Source organism: Heterodontus francisci, chromosome 11 (assembly GCF_036365525.1).
Source record: "Heterodontus francisci isolate sHetFra1 chromosome 11, sHetFra1.hap1, whole genome shotgun sequence".
In the NCBI taxonomy this organism is placed as follows: Eukaryota; Metazoa; Chordata; class Chondrichthyes; order Heterodontiformes; family Heterodontidae; genus Heterodontus; species Heterodontus francisci.
The window spans coordinates 14,761,649-14,782,121 of NC_090381.1; the positions used below are offsets into that span (position 1 = coordinate 14,761,649).

The following is a 20,473-nucleotide window of genomic DNA, read 5'->3' on the forward strand; positions in this document are numbered from 1 at the left end:
ATGTGCTTTGTATCTTTGTGCAGTTAATGCAGAACAGTCAATTTGTCTCATAGACCACTGCAAGAGTACTTTGGTCTGTGTAAACCTTGGAGTAGAATTTATTGCAGGATTGTAGCATCCCATAAAATGAGCATTTGCTTCTTCCACCTGCCATTATTACTTTTGATGATGTTTGTGCAATTGTGGGGAATGCTATCCTGGATCCTTGATTGTGCATTATCGCTGTGCTGACAATCAAGATGGCGACAGCTATGCCCAACCTATCACATTTGGATATGCACTTTGAGCCCTCACCTGTGGTCGCTCATTGGCAGGCGTGGCTGCGATGATTCAAGGGTGCAATGGTGGGCTTTGGAATCACTGATGATAAGAGAAAAAAGGCCTTATTTCTCCACTATGCAGGTGAATAATTGGAAAATATTTTTGAGGCACTTATGCCTGCGCAAGACGACTACGACTCAGCAAAAAGAGATGCACCATCTATTTATTTCACCCCCATGAAGAATGCAATATATGAAACAATTATTTTCCGATGAAGCAAGTAAGAAGCAAATGAGATAACTGATCAATATTGCACATGATTGAGACAGCTGGCAAACAAATGTGACTTTGGTGAAGTCGAACAGGAAATGAAAACACAAATAATTGAAGGTTGTCTTTTTAGTCAAATATGCAGCAAAACACTCGAGAAACACAGAAAGCTGTCAGAGCTGCTGGAATTAGCAAGATTGCTATACCTTTCAGAGTCCAGAGCTGCTGAAGTTGAGGCTGCCAAAAGCAACTGCCACACTTCATCCCAACTCCTGTGAATAATGTTCATCGCTCATGTGCCAGGCAACCACCTGCAAAGCAACAACAGCAATCTGGCAAATAAGATTATGACTTGTCCAAAAAGTGTAAAGCTTGTGGGAAACTTAAACATTTTGCTCCCATTTGCCGCTCACCAGCAAAATTAACTGTTAAGATCAATACCACCAAATGGGTGCCACATACTTGTACCAAACCAAATGGGCGAGGGAATGGAGCCAATATAGAGTTAGGTGAAACAAAAACAACAAGTGCTGGAAATACTCAGCAGGTTTGGCAGCACCTGTGGAGACAGAAGCAAAGTTAACGTTTCAGGTCTGTGATCTTTCATCAGAACCGTACTGGCTGCTCAAAAGTAGATTCTCTCATAGAAACAGGAACATCTGTCAATATCATGGGAGATAAAACATTCAACAAACTTCAGGACTGCCCCATCCTTTGCAAACCAGGGAATACAAAATCTTCCCCGATAACAATAACAAACCACTGAAAGTTCTTGGGACTTTTGAAATGCCAGTCACATTCAAAGACACCAGAACAAATGTTATATTTTATGTCATATCTGAAGAAAGTGACACTCCTCAGTTTCCACACAGCAACAGATGTGCACATGATTGCAGTCACATACGCAGTTCCTACACGTACCAACAACGTTCTTGAACCATATGCTGACTGCTTCACGAGTATCGGCAAACTAAAGGGTGCTACATGCAAGATGCATGTAGATCCCAAGGTATGTCCAGTTGTGCATCAACAGACAATTACTGTTCCATGTCAGAAAGCAGACAGAGAAGGAACTTCAGTACTTGTTTGATCTTAACATCATTGAGAATCTAATGGATGAACCCACCCCTTGGGTCCCACACATACAAGTTAGCAAGAAACCCAAGAGCAAGAACAAGATCAGAATCTGCATTGATATGCGGTCACCAAACCAAGCAATACAACAAGAAAGATATTTGACACCAACAATTGACAATATCAGAGAAAGTGAATGGTGCCAAACGTTTTGTTACACTTGACCTCAATGCAGGGTATCATCAAATTGAGCTTGCAGAAGTATCGAGGTATCTTACAGCGTTCTCCACTCTCATCGAGCTGTTTCAATACAAGGGGCTCAACTTTGGAGTCAAGTATTTCAGTACACGATCCAGTCTGCACTGCAAGGTCTTGAGGGCACAGTGAATATCAGTGATAACATTCTCATCTACTGTTGCACTGAAATGAACTGGAAACAGGCCTACATGAATACCTACAACATCTCAGAGAATGTAACCTCAACCTGAGCAAAGGTTAGTGCTTGTTCAATGAAAGCAGAATTGAGTTCTTCAGTCATGTACTCAGTGGTGAAGGAGTATCACCAGACCCATGGAAAGCTGAAACTTGCAAACTTTGCAGATCCTAGGAATGTGCATGAAGTCCGGAGTCTGCTTGAGTTAAAGACATACTGTAGTCATTTAATTCCTGACATCGCTACGCTATCTGCCCTCCTACGTGACCTGACAAAAGAGACCACCAAGTGGGAGTGGACTAAATCACACAAACAAGCTGTCTACCAGATCAAACAACAGTTGTCAGAAAATTATATAAATGTCCCCTTCGACACTGAGAAAACCACCTAGCTAATCATGGACGTCAGCCTGGTTGGCTTTGGTGCAGTTCTCATGCAGCAAGACAAAGCAGGTCACCCATCAATAGTTGCGATGGCAAGCACATCATTAACGCCCATAGAACAACGATATTCACAAACAGAGAGGCACTCTCAATCACATGGAGCATCCTACACTTTCATTTTTACTTGTATAGAAGCAAGTTTAAATCGATAACAGATCATCGGCCACTAGTGAGCCTGTCCAACAATCCGCATTGCAAACCACCTGTACGGATAGCATGCTGGATACTCAAACAAGAAGAGTACAAGGGCCACGTTAAGTATCAGCCAGGCAAGCTTAACCCAGCGGATTATCTTTGACACCATCTTTTGCCGACAATCAGTCCTACTAGTCGCCAAGAACAGACTACCAAACAATATCTTAACTATGTGAGTGTAAACACGGTGCCAAAGCCACTACAATTAACTGACATCAAAGTAGCAACAAAACAAGATGAAGTGTTGCAGTTATGTATGACAGCTGTGGAATCATAAAACTGGAAAGACACAACTGAGAGAGCATCTACAAATGTAATCGCTCGCATACTACAAGGTCTTTAAAATGTTCGAAATGAGCTCACAGTTGCAACTGCATCATCATTCCACAGTCATTCAGAGAATGTGTTGTATAAACAGCACATGTGGTTCACTAAGGAATTGTCAAAATGAAGCAAATTTTTCGGGAAAAAATACAGTTCCTGGGAATTGACCATAAGGTCAAGCACAAAATCAATCGGTGTTTGCCATGTCAAGCAAACATAATGTCAAATTTGAGCTACCTGCAAGCCCACGGATTGAAGTTAGTGTAGACACCAAAATGGCGAACAGTCTGGTTCAGACTCAGACAGTTGCCAGGAAGAAGGATGGAGTCCGTGGCTGGGATCGGAGTTTGTAATGGCTACTGAAGATAATGGCTTCAGTCTTTCCAATATTTAATGGGAGGAAATTTCTGTTCAGCCAGTACTAGATGTCAGACAAGTAGTCTGACAATTTAGTAACAGTGGAGGATTTGAGAGAGGTGGTAGTGAGGTAGAGCTGGGTGTCGTCAGAGTACATGTGTAAAGTAACACAGTGCTTTTGGATGATGTCGCCGAGGGGCGGTATGCAGATGAAAAATAGGAGCGGGCCAAGGATAGATTCTTGGGGGACATCAGAGGTAACAATATGGGAATGGGAAGAGAAGCCATTGCAAGCGATACCCTGGCTACAATTAGATATATAAGAATGGAACAAGGTGAGAGCACTCCCACCCAGCTGGACGACAGTGGAGAGGCATCTGAGGAGGATGATGTGGTCAAACATGTCAAAGGTTGCAGACCATGTCGAGAAGGATGAGGAGGGGAAATTTACCTTTGTCACAGTAACATTGAATGTTATTTGTGACTTTGATAAAAGCCATTTCAGTACTGTGGCGGGTGGAAACCTGGTTGGAGGGATTCAAACATGGAGTTCCAAGAAAGGTGGGCATGGATTTAGAGTCATAGAGTTATACAGCACAGAAACAGGCCCTTCGGCCCATCATGTCTGTGCCGGTCATCAAGCACCTACCTGTTCTAATCCCATTTTCCAGCACTTGGTCAGTAGCGTTTCAAGTGCTCATCTAAATACTTCTTAAATGTTGTGAGGGTTCCTGCCTCTACCACCTCTTCAGGCAGTGTGTTCCAGATTCCAACCACTCTCTCAGTGCAAAATCTTTTCCTCAAATCCCCTCTAAGCCTTCTGCCCCTTACCTTAAATCGATGTCCCCTGGTTATTGACAACTCCGCTAAGGGAAAAAGTTTCTTCCTATCTACCCTATATATGACCCTCATAATTTTGTGTACCTAGATTTGGGAGGCAAAAACACATTCAAGGACTTTGGAGAGGAAAGGGAGGTTGGAGATGGAATGGTGGTTTTTAAGGACACTGGGGTCAAGGGTTTTTTTTTAAGAAGGGGTTGATGACGGCATAGTTAAAAGAGAGAGGGACAGTACCTAAAGATAGAGAACTGTTAATAATATCAGCTGACATGGGGACCAGGAAGGGAAGTTGCGTGGTGCATGGTGTATTGGGTAGAAGGTCAAAGGAGCAGGAGGCGGGTCTCTTAGGCAAGATGGATTTCGCATCAGGGGAGATAGGAGAGAAACTAGAGAACAATACAAGTTCAGGGCTCGGGCAGGAGGAATATTATAGGAAGTTTGGCCAGCTGGGCTAGTGGAAGGGAGGGACGCGGCAGAGGCAGCTGATTAGATGGTCTCAATCTTAGTGATAAGGAAGTCCATGAGTTCCTCGCACTTACTGTTGAATGTGAGAGTGGAGGAGATGAGTTGAGGGATTTCAAAAGACATGGTGCAGTAGAGAAAAGAAGCTGGGGTTTATCTTTGAATTCCAGTATGATCGTGGAATTGTGAGCAATTTTAGCAGATGAGAACAGGACCCAATAGTGTTTTATGTGGTCCAGCCAGATCTGGCGGGGGATAGCTAAACCAGTTGTCCATCATATCCTTTCAAGTATGAGTTCCCTGGGCTTCAGAGAGCGGAGATGAAAGCTGTACCAGGGGGCACTGCCAGGGTGAGAGAGAGTAATGGTTTTGTTGGAGACTAGGGCATCAAAGTTGGAGGTGAGGGTGCGGTTGAGCAAAGGAGTAGCTAGAGAAATATTGTGGTGAATGGAGGGCTAAAGGCTGGACAGCTAGGATTTTGAAACTACAGCTGTAAGTGAATTGGGGGATAGATTTTTCTAGGGGTTAGTACAGAAGGAAGTTGGGTTTGGATGGAAAGCAGGTTGGGTGGAGAGTGATACAAGGAACTGATCAGACATGACCTTATCTGTGACTGATGCTATGGGAGTAGTGAGGTTACATGAGATTGCAGGGTCAAGGGGAGGCCATGAATATGGGTTGGGAAGGATACATGAAGGGAGAGTTTTAAGGAGATAAAAGGGCAGTGAACTCAGAGGAGAGAGAACATGATGGTCATAAGGTGCAGTGTCGAGTGTAATGACGGGCCTTTTGGAGGATGCCAAGAAAGGTGCAGAGGGAAGTTTGTAAGCTTATCTAAGAGGGAGTCAAGCTTGGGACAGCAGCAGGAAAGTAGGAAGATCAAGGATTACTGAAGAGTTGGGTGGGATTTGGGAGGGCAGAGCACTGAGAAGGCATGACAACAGGAGAGAGGGGCCTAGGAGGGGTAGAGGAAAAAGAAGTAAAAAAGCAGGAGAAAAAAGTGGAAATAAAAGTGATGGGTTTGGGTCTGGAGTGACAACCAAAATGTGCACATGAATGGGCAAAAGGAAAATCAAGTCACACAGGCCTGGAACTCCCATCCTAACAGCACTGTGGGTGTACCTACACCACATGCACTGCAGCGATTCAAGAAGGCAGCTCACTACCACCTTGTCAAGGGCAATTAGGGATGGGCAATAAATGCTTGCCAGTGATGCTCACATCCTATGAAGGAATAAAAAAGAAGTAGCAATTATTAGGATTCATATATCCTGGTAGTAAATGGGGAATAGAGAGGAGACAAAAGGATGAAGCCCAGAATTAAGGCCAGAGGTGCCGTAGTGGGACAAATATGATGTAGGTCAGGTGGAGTTGGTATGGTGTATTGTCAAGCTGTTGCCAAGTTCGGAGACAGGTGTGGTGGGCAAATGGAGCCCAGCAGCTTTTTGAGGGCAGAGTATCAGAGGATTTCACTGATGGAGAGATTTCCATGGGAATGAAGATTCAAGAGGCGTGCAGAATCACTTGGAGGGCAGAAAGACGATGGCGAAGTTAGAGGTAACCAGAAGATTTCAGAAGTGCTGGCGAAATATCCTTTGGTCCAAGCGAGTGAATCTTGGACCAGTAACCCCACTGTAGCTGAAGCTGAAAAAGCAGTATAACCATAGCCCAGTCACAGGCTCAGCAGGGAACAGCAGTGGTGGAAGAAGCTAGGGCTGTAAGCTGATCAAAGTTACTTTGAAATATAAGAAATAAATCAGAATACAGCAGATCACAGACAGCAGCTGAGTATTACAGTGTAGTCCAGAGAGGTTCAGGAACTTGAAAACTAAATTTGAGAGAAGATCCAGAACTCACAAACAAAGAACAAGCATGGTCAGGGGATGGGATTTTAAACTAGCAGTTAGAGACATAAACGAGCACAGGATTTGTAGTTTGGGCTAAATTGCACCAGCTAATCGAGTCACGGGAACATAAACAGTGGAAGAGGGGAAAGTTGGAGAGAAAGGGCAAAGGATGGCAGCAGATGACCAATAGAGGTATACAGTGAGAGATTCCCGAGCAAGCTGACTGCCCAGGGGCCATCTTGAAAAAGGTCATTCAAAAGGTATTTGACAAAGGACTACTTGTGAGCAAAATAAAAACCCATAGGATTAAAGGAACAGTGGCAGTATGGATACAAAATTAGCTAAGGAACAGAAAGCAGAGAGTAGCGAAGAATGGTTGTTTTACAGACTGGAGGGAAGTACACCATGTTGTTCCCCAAGGATCAGTATTAGGACCACTGCTCCTTCTAATATACATTAGTGACCTGGACTTGGGTATAAAAGTTTGCAGATGACACAAAACTCAGAAATGTAGTAAACAATGAAGAGGGTAGTAATAGACTTCAGGAGGACATCGACATATGGAAGATGAGGAGAAGTGTGAAGTGATAAATTTTGGTTGGATGAATGAGTAGAGGTAATATGAATTAAAGGTACCATTTTAAAAGAGGTACGGGAACACAGAGAGCTGGTGCCATATGTACACATATCTTTAAAGATAAAGTACAAGTTGAGAAGTCTGTTAAAAAAAAAGCATAATGGATCCTTAGCTTTATAAATAGATGCTTAGAGTACAAAAGTAAGGAAGTTATGTTAAGCCTTTATAATACACTGGTTAGGCCTAAGCTAGAATATTGTGTTCAATTCTGGGCATCACATTTTAGGAAAGATGCCTAGGCCTTCGATTAGCTCGAATGGTAGCAGGAATGAGGGACTTCAGTTACATGGAGAGACGAGAGAAGCTGGGTTTGTTCGAATTACAGCAAAGAAAGTTAAGAGGAGATTGATAGAGGTGTTCAAAATCATGGATGGTTGTGCAAGGGCAAATTGGCAGAAGAGTCAGTAACCAGAGGACACAGATTTAAGGAAATTTGGAAAGGAACTGGAGGAAAACCGAGGAAGATTTTTTAATACAGACAGTTATTATGATCTAAAATGCACTGCCTGTAAGGGCGTGGAAGCAGATACAAATGATAATTTCAAAAGAGAATTGGATAAATACTAGATTGAAACAAAATGATGAGGCACTGGAGTGAGAACAGGCGACTGGGAATAATTGGACAGCTCTATCAAAGAGTTGCCACAGGCAAAATTGGCCAAATGACCACTTTTGGTGTTGTACCATTCTCTGATTCTAAGAAATAAAAACAAATTGAGATGCTAAGAGAATGAATATTTGTCCCAAACCCTTTCTGTTAAGAAAAGCAGGAACTGTACCCTTATTGTCCCACAGGGAGCAACAAAGCAGTGGGGTTGGGGTCGATTGTGATGAGGTCTGAGCCCTTGAAAAAATGATGGTGTAGCATCAGTCAGGGTGTCTGGTACCATAGATTTGCAATAATAGACTGTGGCTTTCTTCTTTTAAAAAAACCTATGCAGATTCACTTGGTTTTAAAACACAACATTGAGCATAGCTCATCCCGAAACATCCCCACGCAGAACAAATTAATCAAAAATTCTGAAATGCGACAATTGTACAGATTCTCATTACAACAGAGTGAAACCTTCAATTCTCAGCTTCTGCTTTTCATGGTTAGATTTTTCATCACTGCACCTAGATACAGCATTCTGATTTGATGTTACTACGCAAAAGGAAATTTGAGCCAATCAAGGGCAGTGTAGCAGAGACTTTTCATGTCACAATTGTGATCCCTGAGCTGTGACGCAGGAAGTTGACAGACAGGAAGTGAGCACATGTTCCTATATCTATATTATAGTCATTCCCTGTGTGGCTGGTCAGAGGACTTTGTGATTCGTGTTTTTTCAGAAAGAGAATCAGTGACCATGTAAAACACAATGAGATCACTGTGACGTTGTGTGATAGAATCACATGGGTGATAGTGAATCGACAGCCTGATGTACATCTCCCATTTTTATATCCAGTGATTTCAGTGGAAATCAGGAGAGATGTAAAACTGGCTCCCAATTCAATACCAGAGGTGCTACACTATTGCACAATGTCAGCACCTACACCTAATGTATTATTCCGCTGATCAAGTGTAGTTATACAGGTACAGAATCCAACTGATGGCAAATAAATATTTAGAGAGTTCATTCAAAACTTAATTGTTATTCAGGCTGAAGATCAGAATTCTCGATTGCTTTTCTTGTAAATCACCTGTGCAATTGTCTCTTAAAATCATTGGGAGTACAATCTACATACTGTACAATGAAACCTACAGTGAATAAAACTGGTCTCTCTTACCTTCCTGCTCAATGAATTCAACACCATCTCTTTCAGTCAGTTGTTTTCCTGTAAACAGTTTTAAATATTTTCTGTTATTTAGTTCCATGAATTAAATCTAACCCAGTGACTGGCAGAGCTGATCATTTTGTACAAACACAAATAGAATATATCAGTTTAGATCACCGTGTCACGACCATTAGAATATAACCTCTGATCAGAGCCGTTTCTCTATCACATAAACTTACATCAAAGATTCCCTGTCAATTCAGAATATTACAAAGCACAATATTACTTAATGTGCAGTCTCCGCAAACAACTTTTTTCAAATATTTGTTTGACAAGGCTGCAAACCAATAAAAGAGCAGGATCTAAGTCATGGGACTGTGGATACTGAAGATTAAAGCTCAGATTGATCAGGGAGAAGTGTTTGACGGATGGTTGATATTGAGCTCTGGAGGTTAGATTTTTAAATAAAGAAACATATTCATTCGTGAAATGTGGCAAGGCCAGACTTTATTGTTCATATCTAATTTCCCTTGAGAAGGTGGGCTGTCGATGTGGTGTAGGTACACCCACAGTGCTGTTAGGGAGGGAGTTGCAGGATTTTGACTCAGTGACAATGAAGGAACAGCAATGTATTTCCAAGGTTGGATGGTGTATGACTTGGAGGGGAACATACAAGTGATGGTATTCATGTTCCTGCTGTCCTTGTTCTTCTAGGTGGTGGAGGTCAAAATTTTTAAAGGTGCTGTTTAAGAAGTCTTGACAAGTTGCTGCAGTACATCTTCTCGTTGGTACACATTGCAGTCAGGGTGTGCCAGTGGTGGAGGAATAAACTTAAATAAAGGCAATTACAGAGGTATGAAGACAAAGTTGGCAAAAGCGGACTGGGAAAACAGTTTAAAAAGTAAGACAGTAGAGAAGCAGTGGCAGACATTTAAGGAGATATTTCATAACTCTCAACAAAATTATATTCTATTGAGAAAGAAAGACTCTATGTGAATGATGAATTGTCTGTGGTTAATTAAGGAAGATAAAGATGGATTAAATTGAAGAGGTGGAGAATGCTGCATAGATTAGTGTTGGCCAGTAGATTGGGAAAATTTTAGAAATCAGCAAAGGATGATGAAATAAATAATGGTGGGAGATTATAGATCTCGAGAGTAAACTAGGAAGAAATATAAAAACAGACAGTAAGATCTTCTACACACAGATAAAAAGGAAGACAGTAGCTAAAGTAAATGTTAGTCACTTAGAGGATGAGACTGGGGATTTAATAATGGGAAACAAGGAAATGACAGAGACTTTGAACAAAGAGTGGCGCAGTGGTTATCACTGCAGCCTCACAGCTCCAGCGACCTGGGTTTGGTTCTGGGTACTGCCTGTGCAGAGTTTGCAAGTTCTCCCTGTGACCATGTGTGTTTTCACTGGGTGCTCCAGTTTCCTCTCACAGCCAAAGACTTGCAGGTTGATAGGTAAATTGCCCCTAGTGTAGGCAGATGGTAAGGAGAATTGTGGGGATGTGGTCGGGAATATGGCATTAATGTAGGATTAGTATAAATGTGTGGTTGATGGTCGGCACAGACTCAGTGGGCCGAAGAGCCTGTTTCAGTGCTGTATCTCTCTATGACTCGAGAAATATTTTGTACCTGTCTTCACTGTAGACAATCCGAAAAGCTTCCTAATATCAGAAAATCAGGAAGCAAAAGTGAAGGAGGAAATGTAAAAAATCACTACCATGAGAGAAAAAGTACTGGGAAAACGAATAGGATTAAAGGCTGACAAGTCCCCTGGACCTGATGGCCTACATCCTAGGGTCTTCAAAGAAAAAGCTGCAGAGATAGTGGATGCATTGGTCGTAATCTTCCAAAATTCCCTAGATTCTGGAAAGATCCCATCAAATTGGAAAATGGCAAATGTAAAACATCTGTTGAAGAAAGGAGGGAGACAGAAACGTGGAAACTATAGGCCTGTTAGCCGAACATCGGTCGTTGGGAAAATGTTAGAATCCATTCTGAAGAAAGTAGTAGCAGGACATTTAGAAAATCATGCAATGAGGCAGAGTTAACATGGTTTTATGAAATGGAAACATATTTGACAGGTTTATTAGAGTTCTTTGAGAATGTAAAGTGCAGGTTTGATAAAGGGGAACCAGTGGATGTAGCATATTTATATTTACAAAAGGCATTCAATAAGGTGCCACATAAAAATAAGAGCTCATGGCATTGTGGGTGATACGTTAGCATGGATAGAGGATTGGCTAACTAACAGAAAATAGAGATTCAGAATAAATCGGTCATTTTCAGGTTGACAAACGAACAAATGGAGTGCCACAGGGATCAGTGCTGGAGCCTCAATTACAAACAATCTATATTAATGACTGGAATAAAGGGACTGAATGTATTGTAGCCACATTTGCTAATGATGCAAAGATAGGTGGGAAAGCAAATTGTGAGGAGGACACAAAGGGTGGAATTTTATCTGCCCTGTACAAGCAGCTTTGGTGGGTGCTGGGTGATTTAATCAGCTGTGAGTTGTGTTTTCAGATTTCTGATGGCGGGACTTTTTTAGAGAAATTATGTTAGCACGTGTTTATGTCGGTCCGAGGTTCTGCTTGCATAGTGCCGGATTGCAACTTTGCATTAATTTCCCGACCGTAAATATTCATTGCCCTACACCTATTTCTAATTAAGTCCTACCTACCAGATTAAGTTAACAGTGAGTGGTATTCCCACACCACCTGGTTCACATTTGTTTAAACAAGGTGTGCAACAGTCAGCTTTGTACAGTTGTGGCTGAGGTCAGTGTTTTTCTTTCTTGAACTCATCGGCACAAGGAATGTCATTGGAATGGATGCTTGGCTGCAGGCTCAATACCAGCAAGGGTGACTGTTGAACTACAAGAAAGCCCCCAGCGAGTTAACATCCGTAGCTCTTAAAGCAGCCAGAAGCACTGCACAAAGGACAGCCAGGCGCTGCGCAAATGACTACTGGCAACACCTATGCAGTCATATTCAGCTGGCCTCAGACACCGGAAACATCAGAGGAATGTATGATGGCATGAAGAGAGCCCTTTGGCCAACCATCAAGAAGATCGTCCCCCTCAAATCTAAATCAGGGGACACAATCACTGACCAACGCAAGCAAATGGACCGCTGGGTCGAGCACTACCTAGAACTGTAACCAGGGAGAATGTTGTCACTGAGACTGTCCTCAACGCAGCCCAGCCTCGACCAGTCATGGATGAGCTGGGCATACAGCCAACAAAATCGGAACTCAGTGATGCCATTGATTCCCTAGCCAGCGGAAAAGCCCCTGGGAAGGACAGCATTACCCCTGAAATAATCAAGAGTGCCAAGCCTGCTATACTCTCAGCACTACATGAACTGCTATGCCTGTGCTGGGACGAGGGAGCAGTACCTCAGGACATGCGCGATGCCAATATCATCACCCTCTGTTAAAACAAAGGTGACCGCGGTGACTGCAACAACTACCGTGGAATCTCCCTGCTCAGCATAGTGGGGAAAGTCTTTGTTCGAGTCGCTCTGAACAGGCTCCAGAAGCTGGCCGAGCACGTCTACCCTGAGGCACAGTGTGGCTTTCGTGCAGAGAGATCGACCATTGACATGCTGTTCTCCCTTCGTCAGATACAGGAGAAATGCCGTGAACAACAGATGCCCCTCTACATTGCTTTCATTGATCTCACCAAAGCCTTTGACCTCGTCAGCAGACGTGGTCTCTTCAGACTACTAGAAAAGATATGGCTAAAGCGGACTGGGAAAATAGATTAAAAAGTAAGACAGTAGAGAAGCAGTGGCAGACATTTAAGGAGATATTTCATAACTCTCAACAAAATTATATTCTATTGAGAAAGAAAGACTCTATGTGAAGGATGAATTGTCTGTGACTAATTAAGGAAGATAAAGATGGATTAAATTGAAGAGGTGGAGAATGCTGCATAGATTAGTGTTGGCCAGTAGATTGGGAAAATTTTAGAAACCAGCAAAGGAAGTTGAAATAAACAATGGTGGGAGATTATAGATCTCGAGAGTAAACTAGGAAGAAATATAAAAACAGACAGTAAGATCTTCTACACAAAGATAAAAAGGAAGACAGTAGCTAAAGTAAATGTTAGTCACTTAGAGGATGAGACTGGGGATTTAATAATGGGAAACAAGGAAATGACAGAGACTTTGAACAAAGAGTGGCGCAGTGGTTATCACTGCAGCCTCACAGCTCCAGCGACCTGGGTTTGGTTCTGGGTACTGCCTGTGCAGAGTTTGCAAGTTCTCCCTGTGACCATGTGTGTTTTCACTGGGTGCTCCAGTTTCCTCTCACAGCCAAAGACTTGCAGGTTGATAGGTAAATTGCCCCTAGTGTAGGCAGATGGTAGGAGAATTGTGGGGATGTGGTCGGGAATATGGCATTAATGTAGGATTAGTATAAATGTGTGGTTGATGGTCGGCACAGACTCAGTGGGCCGAAGAGCCTGTTTCAGTGCTGTATCTCTCTATGACTCGAGAAATATTTTGTACCTGTCTTCACTGTAGACAATCCGAAAAGCTTCCTAATATCAGAAAATCAGGAAGCAAAAGTGAAGGAGGAAATGTAAAAAATCACTACCATGAGAGAAAAAGTACTGGGAAAACGAATAGGATTAAAGGCTGACAAGTCCCCTGGACCTGATGGCCTACATCCTGGGGTCTTCAAAGAAAAAGCTGCAGAGATAGTGGATGCATTGGTCGTAATCTTCCAAAATTCCCTAGATTCTGGAAAGATCCCATCAAATTGGAAAATGGCAAATGTAAAACATCTGTTGAAGAAAGGAGGGAGACAGAAACGTGGAAACTATAGGCCTGTTAGCCGAACATCGGTCATTGGGAAAATGTTAGAATCCATTCTGAAGAAAGTAATAGCAGGACATTTAGAAAATCATGCAATGAGGCAGAGTTAACATGGTTTTATGAAATGGAAACATATTTGACAGGTTTATTAGAGTTCTTTGAGAATGTAAAGTGCAGGTTTGATAAAGGGGAACCAGTGGATGTAGTATATTTATATTTACAAAAGGCATTCAATAAGGTGCCACATAAAGAATAACAGCTCATGGCATTGTGGGTGATACGTTAGCATGGATAGACGATTGGCTAACTAACAGAAAATAGAGATTCAGAATAAATCGATCATTTTCAGGTTGACAAACGAACAAATGGAGTGCCACAGGGATCAGTGCTGGAGCCTCAATTACAAACAATCTATATTAATGACTGGAATAAAGGGACTGAATGTATTGTAGCCACATTTGCTAATGATGCAAAGATAGGTGGGAAAGCAAATTGTGAGGAGGACACAAAGGGTGGAATTTTATCTGCCCTGTACAAGCAGCTTTGGTGGGTGCTGGGTGATTTAATCAGCTGTGAGTTGTGTTTTCAGATTTCTGATGGCGGGACTTTTTTAGAGAAATTAAGTTAGCAGCGTGTTTATGTCGGTCCGAGGTTCTGCTTGCATAGTGCCGGATTGCAACTTTGCATTAATTTCCCGACCGTAAATATTCATTGCCCTACACCTATTTCTAATTAAGTCCTACCTACCAGATTAAGTTAACAGTGAGTGGTATTCCCACACCACCTGGTTCACATTTGTTTAAACAAGGTGTGCAACAGTCAGCTTTGTACAGTTGTGGCTGAGGTCAGTGTTTTTCTTTCTTGAACTCATCGGCACAAGGAATGTCATTGGAATGGATGCTTGGCTGCAGGCTCAATACCAGCAAGGGTGACTGTTGAACTACAAGAAAGCCCCCAGCGAGTTAACATCCGTAGCTCTTAAAGCAGCCAGAAGCACTGCACAAAGGACAGCCAGGCGCTGCGCAAATGACTACTGGCAACACCTATGCAGTCATATTCAGCTGGCCTCAGACACCGGAAACATCAGAGGAATGTATGATGGCATGAAGAGAGCCCTTTGGCCAACCATCAAGAAGATCGTCCCCCTCAAATCTAAATCAGGGGACACAATCACTGACCAACGCAAGCAAATGGACCGCTGGGTCGAGCACTACCTAGAACTGTAACCAGGGAGAATGTTGTCACTGAGACTGTCCTCAACGCAGCCCAGCCTCTACCAGTCATGGATGAGCTGGACATACAGCCAACAAAATCGGAACTCAGTGATGCCATTGATTCTCTAGCCAGCGGAAAAGCCCCTGGGAAGGACAGCATTACCCCTGAAATAATCAAGAGTGCCAAGCCTGCTATACTCTCAGCACTACATGAACTGCTATGCCTGTGCTGGGACGAGGGAGCAGTACCTCAGGACATGCGCGATGCCAATATCATCACCCTCTGTTAAAACAAAGGTGACCGCGGTGACTGCAACAACTACCGTGGAATCTCCCTGCTCAGCATAGTGGGGAAAGTCTTTGTTCGAGTCGCACTAAACAGGCTCCAGAAGCTGGCCGAGCGTGTCTACCCTGAGGCACAGTGTGGCTTTCGTGCAGAGAGATCGACCATTGACATGCTGTTCTCCCTTCATCAGATACAGGAGAAATGCCGCGAACAACAGATGCCCCTCTACATTGCTTTCATTGATCTCACCAAAGCCTTTGACCTCGTCAGCAGACGTGGTCTCTTCAGACTACTAGAAAAGATTGGATGTCCACCAAAGCTACTAGGTGTCATCACCTCATTCCATGACAATATGAAAGGCACAATTCAACATGGTGGCTCCTCATCAGACCCCTTTCCAATCCTGAGTGGCGTGAAACAGGGCTGTGTTCTCGCACCCACACTTTTTGGGATTTTCTTCTCCCTGCTGCTTTCACATGCGTTCAAGTCCTCTGAAGAAGGAATTTTCCTCCACACAAGATCAGGGGGCAGGTTGTTCAACCTTGCCCGTCTAAGAGCGAAGTCCAAAGTACAGAAAGTCCTCATCAGGGAACTCCTCTTTGCTGACGATGCTGCTTTAACATCTCACACTGAAGAGTGCCTGCAGAGTCTCATCGACAGGCTTGCGGCTGCCTGCAATGAATTTGGCCTAACCATCAGCCTGAAGAAAACGAACATCATGGGGCAGGACGTCAGGAATGCTCCATCCATCAATATTGGCGACCACGCTCTGGAAGTGGTTCAAGAGTTCACCTACCTAGGCTCAACTATCACCAGTAACCTGTCTCTAGATGCAGAAATGAACAAGCGCATGGGAAAGGCTTCCACTGCTATGTCCAGACTGGCCAAGAGAGTGTGGGAAAATGGCGCACTGACACGGAACACAAAAGTCCGAGTGTATCAAGCCTGTGTCCTCAGTACCTTGCTCTACGGCAGCGAGGCCTGGACAACGTATGCCAGCCAAGAGCGAAGTCTCAATTCATTCCATCTTCGCTGCCTCCGGAGAATACTTGGCATCAGGTGGCAGGACCGTATCACCAACAAAGAAGTCCTCGAGGCGGCCAACATCCCCAGCTTATACACACTACTGAGTCTGCAGCGCTTGAGATGGCTTGGCCATGTGAGCCGCATGGAAGATGGCAGGATCCCCAAAGACACATTGTACAGCGAGCTCGCCACTGGTATCAGACCCAGCGGCCGTCCATGTCTCCGCTTTAAAGACGTCTGCAAACGCGACATGAAGTCCTGTGACATTGATCACAAGTCGTGGGAGTCAGTTGCCAGCGTTCGCCAGAGCTGGCGGGCAGCCATAAAGGTGGGGCTAAAATGTGGCGAGTCGAAGAGACTTAGCAGTTGGCAGGAAAAAAGACGGAGGCGCAAGTAGAGAGCCAACTGTGTAACAGCCCCGACAAACAAATTTTTCTGCAGCACCTGTGGAAGACTCTGTCACTCTAGAATTGGCCTTTATAGCCACTCCAGGCACTGACCACTGACCACCTCCAGGCGCTTACCCATTGTCTCTCGAGACACGGAGGTCAAAGATAGATAGAGATAGATAGACTCTTCTCAGGAGATGGTGGCGAAGGCATGTGGGTGTGTACACGGAGGAGCAAAGGTGGGAGGAAAGGAGGACAAAGGGTGGGGTGATCGGGTGCATGGAGAAGGGGAGCGTCCAGGGTGTGTATTGGTTGTTATTGATGCTGAAACTGCATGTGGGCAGCTGCGGGGATGGTGGGTTGATTTGAACATTACAGTCAACAGATCGTCATGAGGGGCATAAAGGGAGGGATGAGTGCTGTCAATGTCAGGGACCTGTGGAGTGAATTCAGAGGGAAGTGGCTGGTAGAGGGAACGGTCACAGTCAATGGGGGCAACTGGATTCTGCAGCGGGAAAAGTCGTGACTTGCAGATGGGAATTATAAAACATCATAGGGGGGGGAATGGGCTCGGTAATAATATTAAGGTGGATTTCAGGAGGATCAAGGGTCAGAGTGGGCATTTCAATGGTAATGGGAATGGGAGGAGGAAAATGGGCGAGGGATGGCATGAATAAATTATCTTCAGCCAGAAGTGCTGAGTTGATGATCCATCTCGGCCTCCTCCTGAAGTCCCCAGCATCACAGATGACAGACTTCAGCCAATTCGATTCACCTCGCATGATATCAAGAAATGACTGAAGGCACTGGATACTGCATAGGCTATGGGCCCCGACAATATTCCAGCAATTGTACTGAAGACGTGTGCTCTAGAACTTGCCATGCCCCTAGCCAAGCTGTTCCAGTACAGCTACAACACTGGCATCTACCCTGCGATGTGGAAAATTGCCCAGGTATGTCCTGTCCACATAATGCAAGAAAAGTCCAACCCGGCCAATTACCGCCCCATCAGCCTACTCTCAATCATCAGTAAAGTGATGGAAGGTGTTATCAACAGTGCCATCAAGCGGCACTTGCTTAGCAATAACCTGCTCAGTAATACTCAGTTTGGGTTCCACCAGGGCCACTCTGGTCATGACCTCATTACAGCCTTGGTTCAAACATAGACAAAAGAACTGAACTCAAGAGGTGAGGTGAGAGTGACTGCCCTTGGCATCAAGGCAGCATTTGATCGAGTATGGCATGAAGGAGACCCAGCAAAACTGGAATCAATGGGAATCAACGCAAAGGAAGATGGTTATGGTTGTTGGAGGTCAATCATCTCATCTCCAGGACATCACTGCAGGATTTCCTCAGGGTAGTGTCCTAGGCCCAACCATCTTCAACTGCTTCATCAATGTCCTTCCTTCAATCATAAAGTCAGAAGTGGGGACATTCGCTGATGATTGCACAATGTATCAGAGCCTTTCGCGACTCCTCAGATACTGAAGCAGTCTGTGTAGAAATGCAGCACGATCTGGAAAATATCCAGGCTTGGGCTGATAAGCGGCAAATAGCTGTTGCGCCACACAAGTGCCAGGCAATGACCATCTCCAACAAGAGAGAATATAACCATCTCCTCTTGATATTCAATGGCATCACCATCGCTGAATCCCCCACTGTCAACATCCTAGGGGTTACCATTGACCAGAAACTGAACTGGAGTAGCCAGTGGCTACAAGAGCAGGTCAGAGGCTAGGAATCCTGCAGCGAGGAACTCACCTCCTGACTCCCCAAAGCCTGTCCACCATCTACAAGGCACAAGTCAGGAGTGTGATGGAATACTCTCCACTTGCCTGGATGGGTGCAACTCCAAGAACACTCAAGAAGCTCGATATCATCTAGGATAAAGCAGCCGCTTGATTGGCACCCCATCTACAAACATTCTTTCGCTCCCTCACCGATGTACAGTGGCAGCAGTGTGTACCATCTACAAGATGCACTACAGCAATGCACCAAGGCTCCTTAGACAGTAACTTCCAAACCTTTACCACCTAGAAGGACAGGGGCAGCAAATGCATGGGAACACCACCACCTGCAAGTTCCCCTCCAAGCCACGCACCATCCTGACTTGGAACTATATCGCTGTTCCTTCACTGTTGCTGGGTCAAAATCCTGGTACTCCATTCTTAACAGCAAGTGGGTGTGCCTACCCCACATGGACTGCAACGGTTCAAGAAGGCAGCTCACCACCACCTTCTCAATGGCAATTAGGGATCGGCAATAAATCCTGGCCTAGCCAGTGATTTCCACATCCCATGAATTAATTTTTAAAAATGAATAAATTGATCGTGACATTGTTTGCAGTAATGGGGGGGAGGTTCAATGGTAACGGACAGAAGGGTTAAGTTTACATTGGGTAGGCCAAGGGTGATGGGTGCAGGCTGAAAGGTGGCAGGAGGAGGTTAGAAGGTCGGGAGACTTGCCCTAAATTGTACACATAGCATTTTTTCCAACAGTAATGTAAACCACATGGCTACTCGAGGATTGCAAGTCGAGTGGGAGGAGACAAATGATGTTGGGTGGGATTTCCACCTGGCTGCAATTTTAAGGCACAGTATAGAGAACTGCTCATTGTCTTGATGGTTCAGTTGACTGGCAACAGAAGGCTGAATTGGAACACTCTGCTTATTTCATTCGATGCAAAGCTGCTAAGACATTGATCTCATACACATAATTTTTCCAATACAATGGGAAGATGAGCAGAGTGAGCGACTGAGGAGAGCTCTTTTTCCCTCAAAGCACGATGCCTGCATGCCAGCAATAGGAAGAACAAAAAGGTGAGAATGCTCTATATGATAACATCGAGGAACGCCCTTATCGAAGACGGGCACTGGTGTGTCATCGCATCCTGAGGACAAGGACAAATTACCTTCAAATGTCAGAGAGGCAACGTCAGAGACACATAGGGATGTCATATGAAATGGTCACAGAAATTTTCAGGATCCTGCAACCACTTGGGTTTGGTGGGAATCCCATGCCAGTTTCCCTCAAGGTGACGACTGCACTCAATCATTTGGCTAGTGGTGCCTTCCAGGGATCAATGGGCGACATATATGGCATATCATAGTCTGCAATCCACAGGTGTATCAAAGAGGTGACCAATGGTCTATTTTGTAATGCCAGTGGTTTCTTCTAGTTACCTGGAGATGAAGACAGCTAGGCAGCAAGGTCTGCAGCCTTTGGCACCATCGCTGGTTTCCCTAGTGTGCAAGGGGTGATTGACTGTACTTGTGGCCATTAGAGCTCCCCCGGACCAGTCTGCTGTCTTTGTCAATCGCAATGGCTTCCATTCTTTGTACGTACAACTGGTTTGCGACCACAGGAGAAGAATAATGAAGGTTTGCGTATGTTTCCCAGGGAGCTGTGATGACTCAAATATTTTGAGGAAATTAGAGCTGCCAAGAGTTTTTGATGAAATACCCTAAATGGATGGCTGGATCCTAGGTGACAAGGGTTACTCTCTTTGTACATGGTCGATGACAGCAGTGCAGCATCCCCAAAGCGCAGCTAAAGAGAGGTTCAGTGCTACTCATGCATCCACCAGAGTCATCAACAAACACACCTTGGCATGCTGAAAATGTGTTTCCACTGCCTTGACTGGTCTGGAGGGGCTCTTCAGTGCACACCACAGAGGGTCCCACGAATAATCGTTGTCTGCTGTGCAATACACAACCTGGCACTTAAACATGGCAGCTTTTTGCAGATGGAGGAACAGAGGAACATCAGTCCTCCTCAGATGAAGCTGACTGTGAAGAGGTTGAGGAGGACAACAGTAATGCGA

The 20,473-nt window shown here is 44.4% G+C and overlaps 1 protein-coding gene across 1 annotated transcript in view; it reads right to left on the reverse strand.

Moving 5' to 3' along the window:
- Positions 1-20,473, reverse strand: part of LOC137375508 (uncharacterized) — a 177,666-nt gene that overhangs the window by 59,209 nt on the left and 97,984 nt on the right. The window contains exon 6 of the mRNA XM_068042881.1: positions 8,911-8,958. Within this exon, the coding sequence (XP_067898982.1) occupies positions 8,911-8,958 (48 nt within the window). The remainder of the gene's footprint in view (positions 1-8,910; positions 8,959-20,473) is intronic.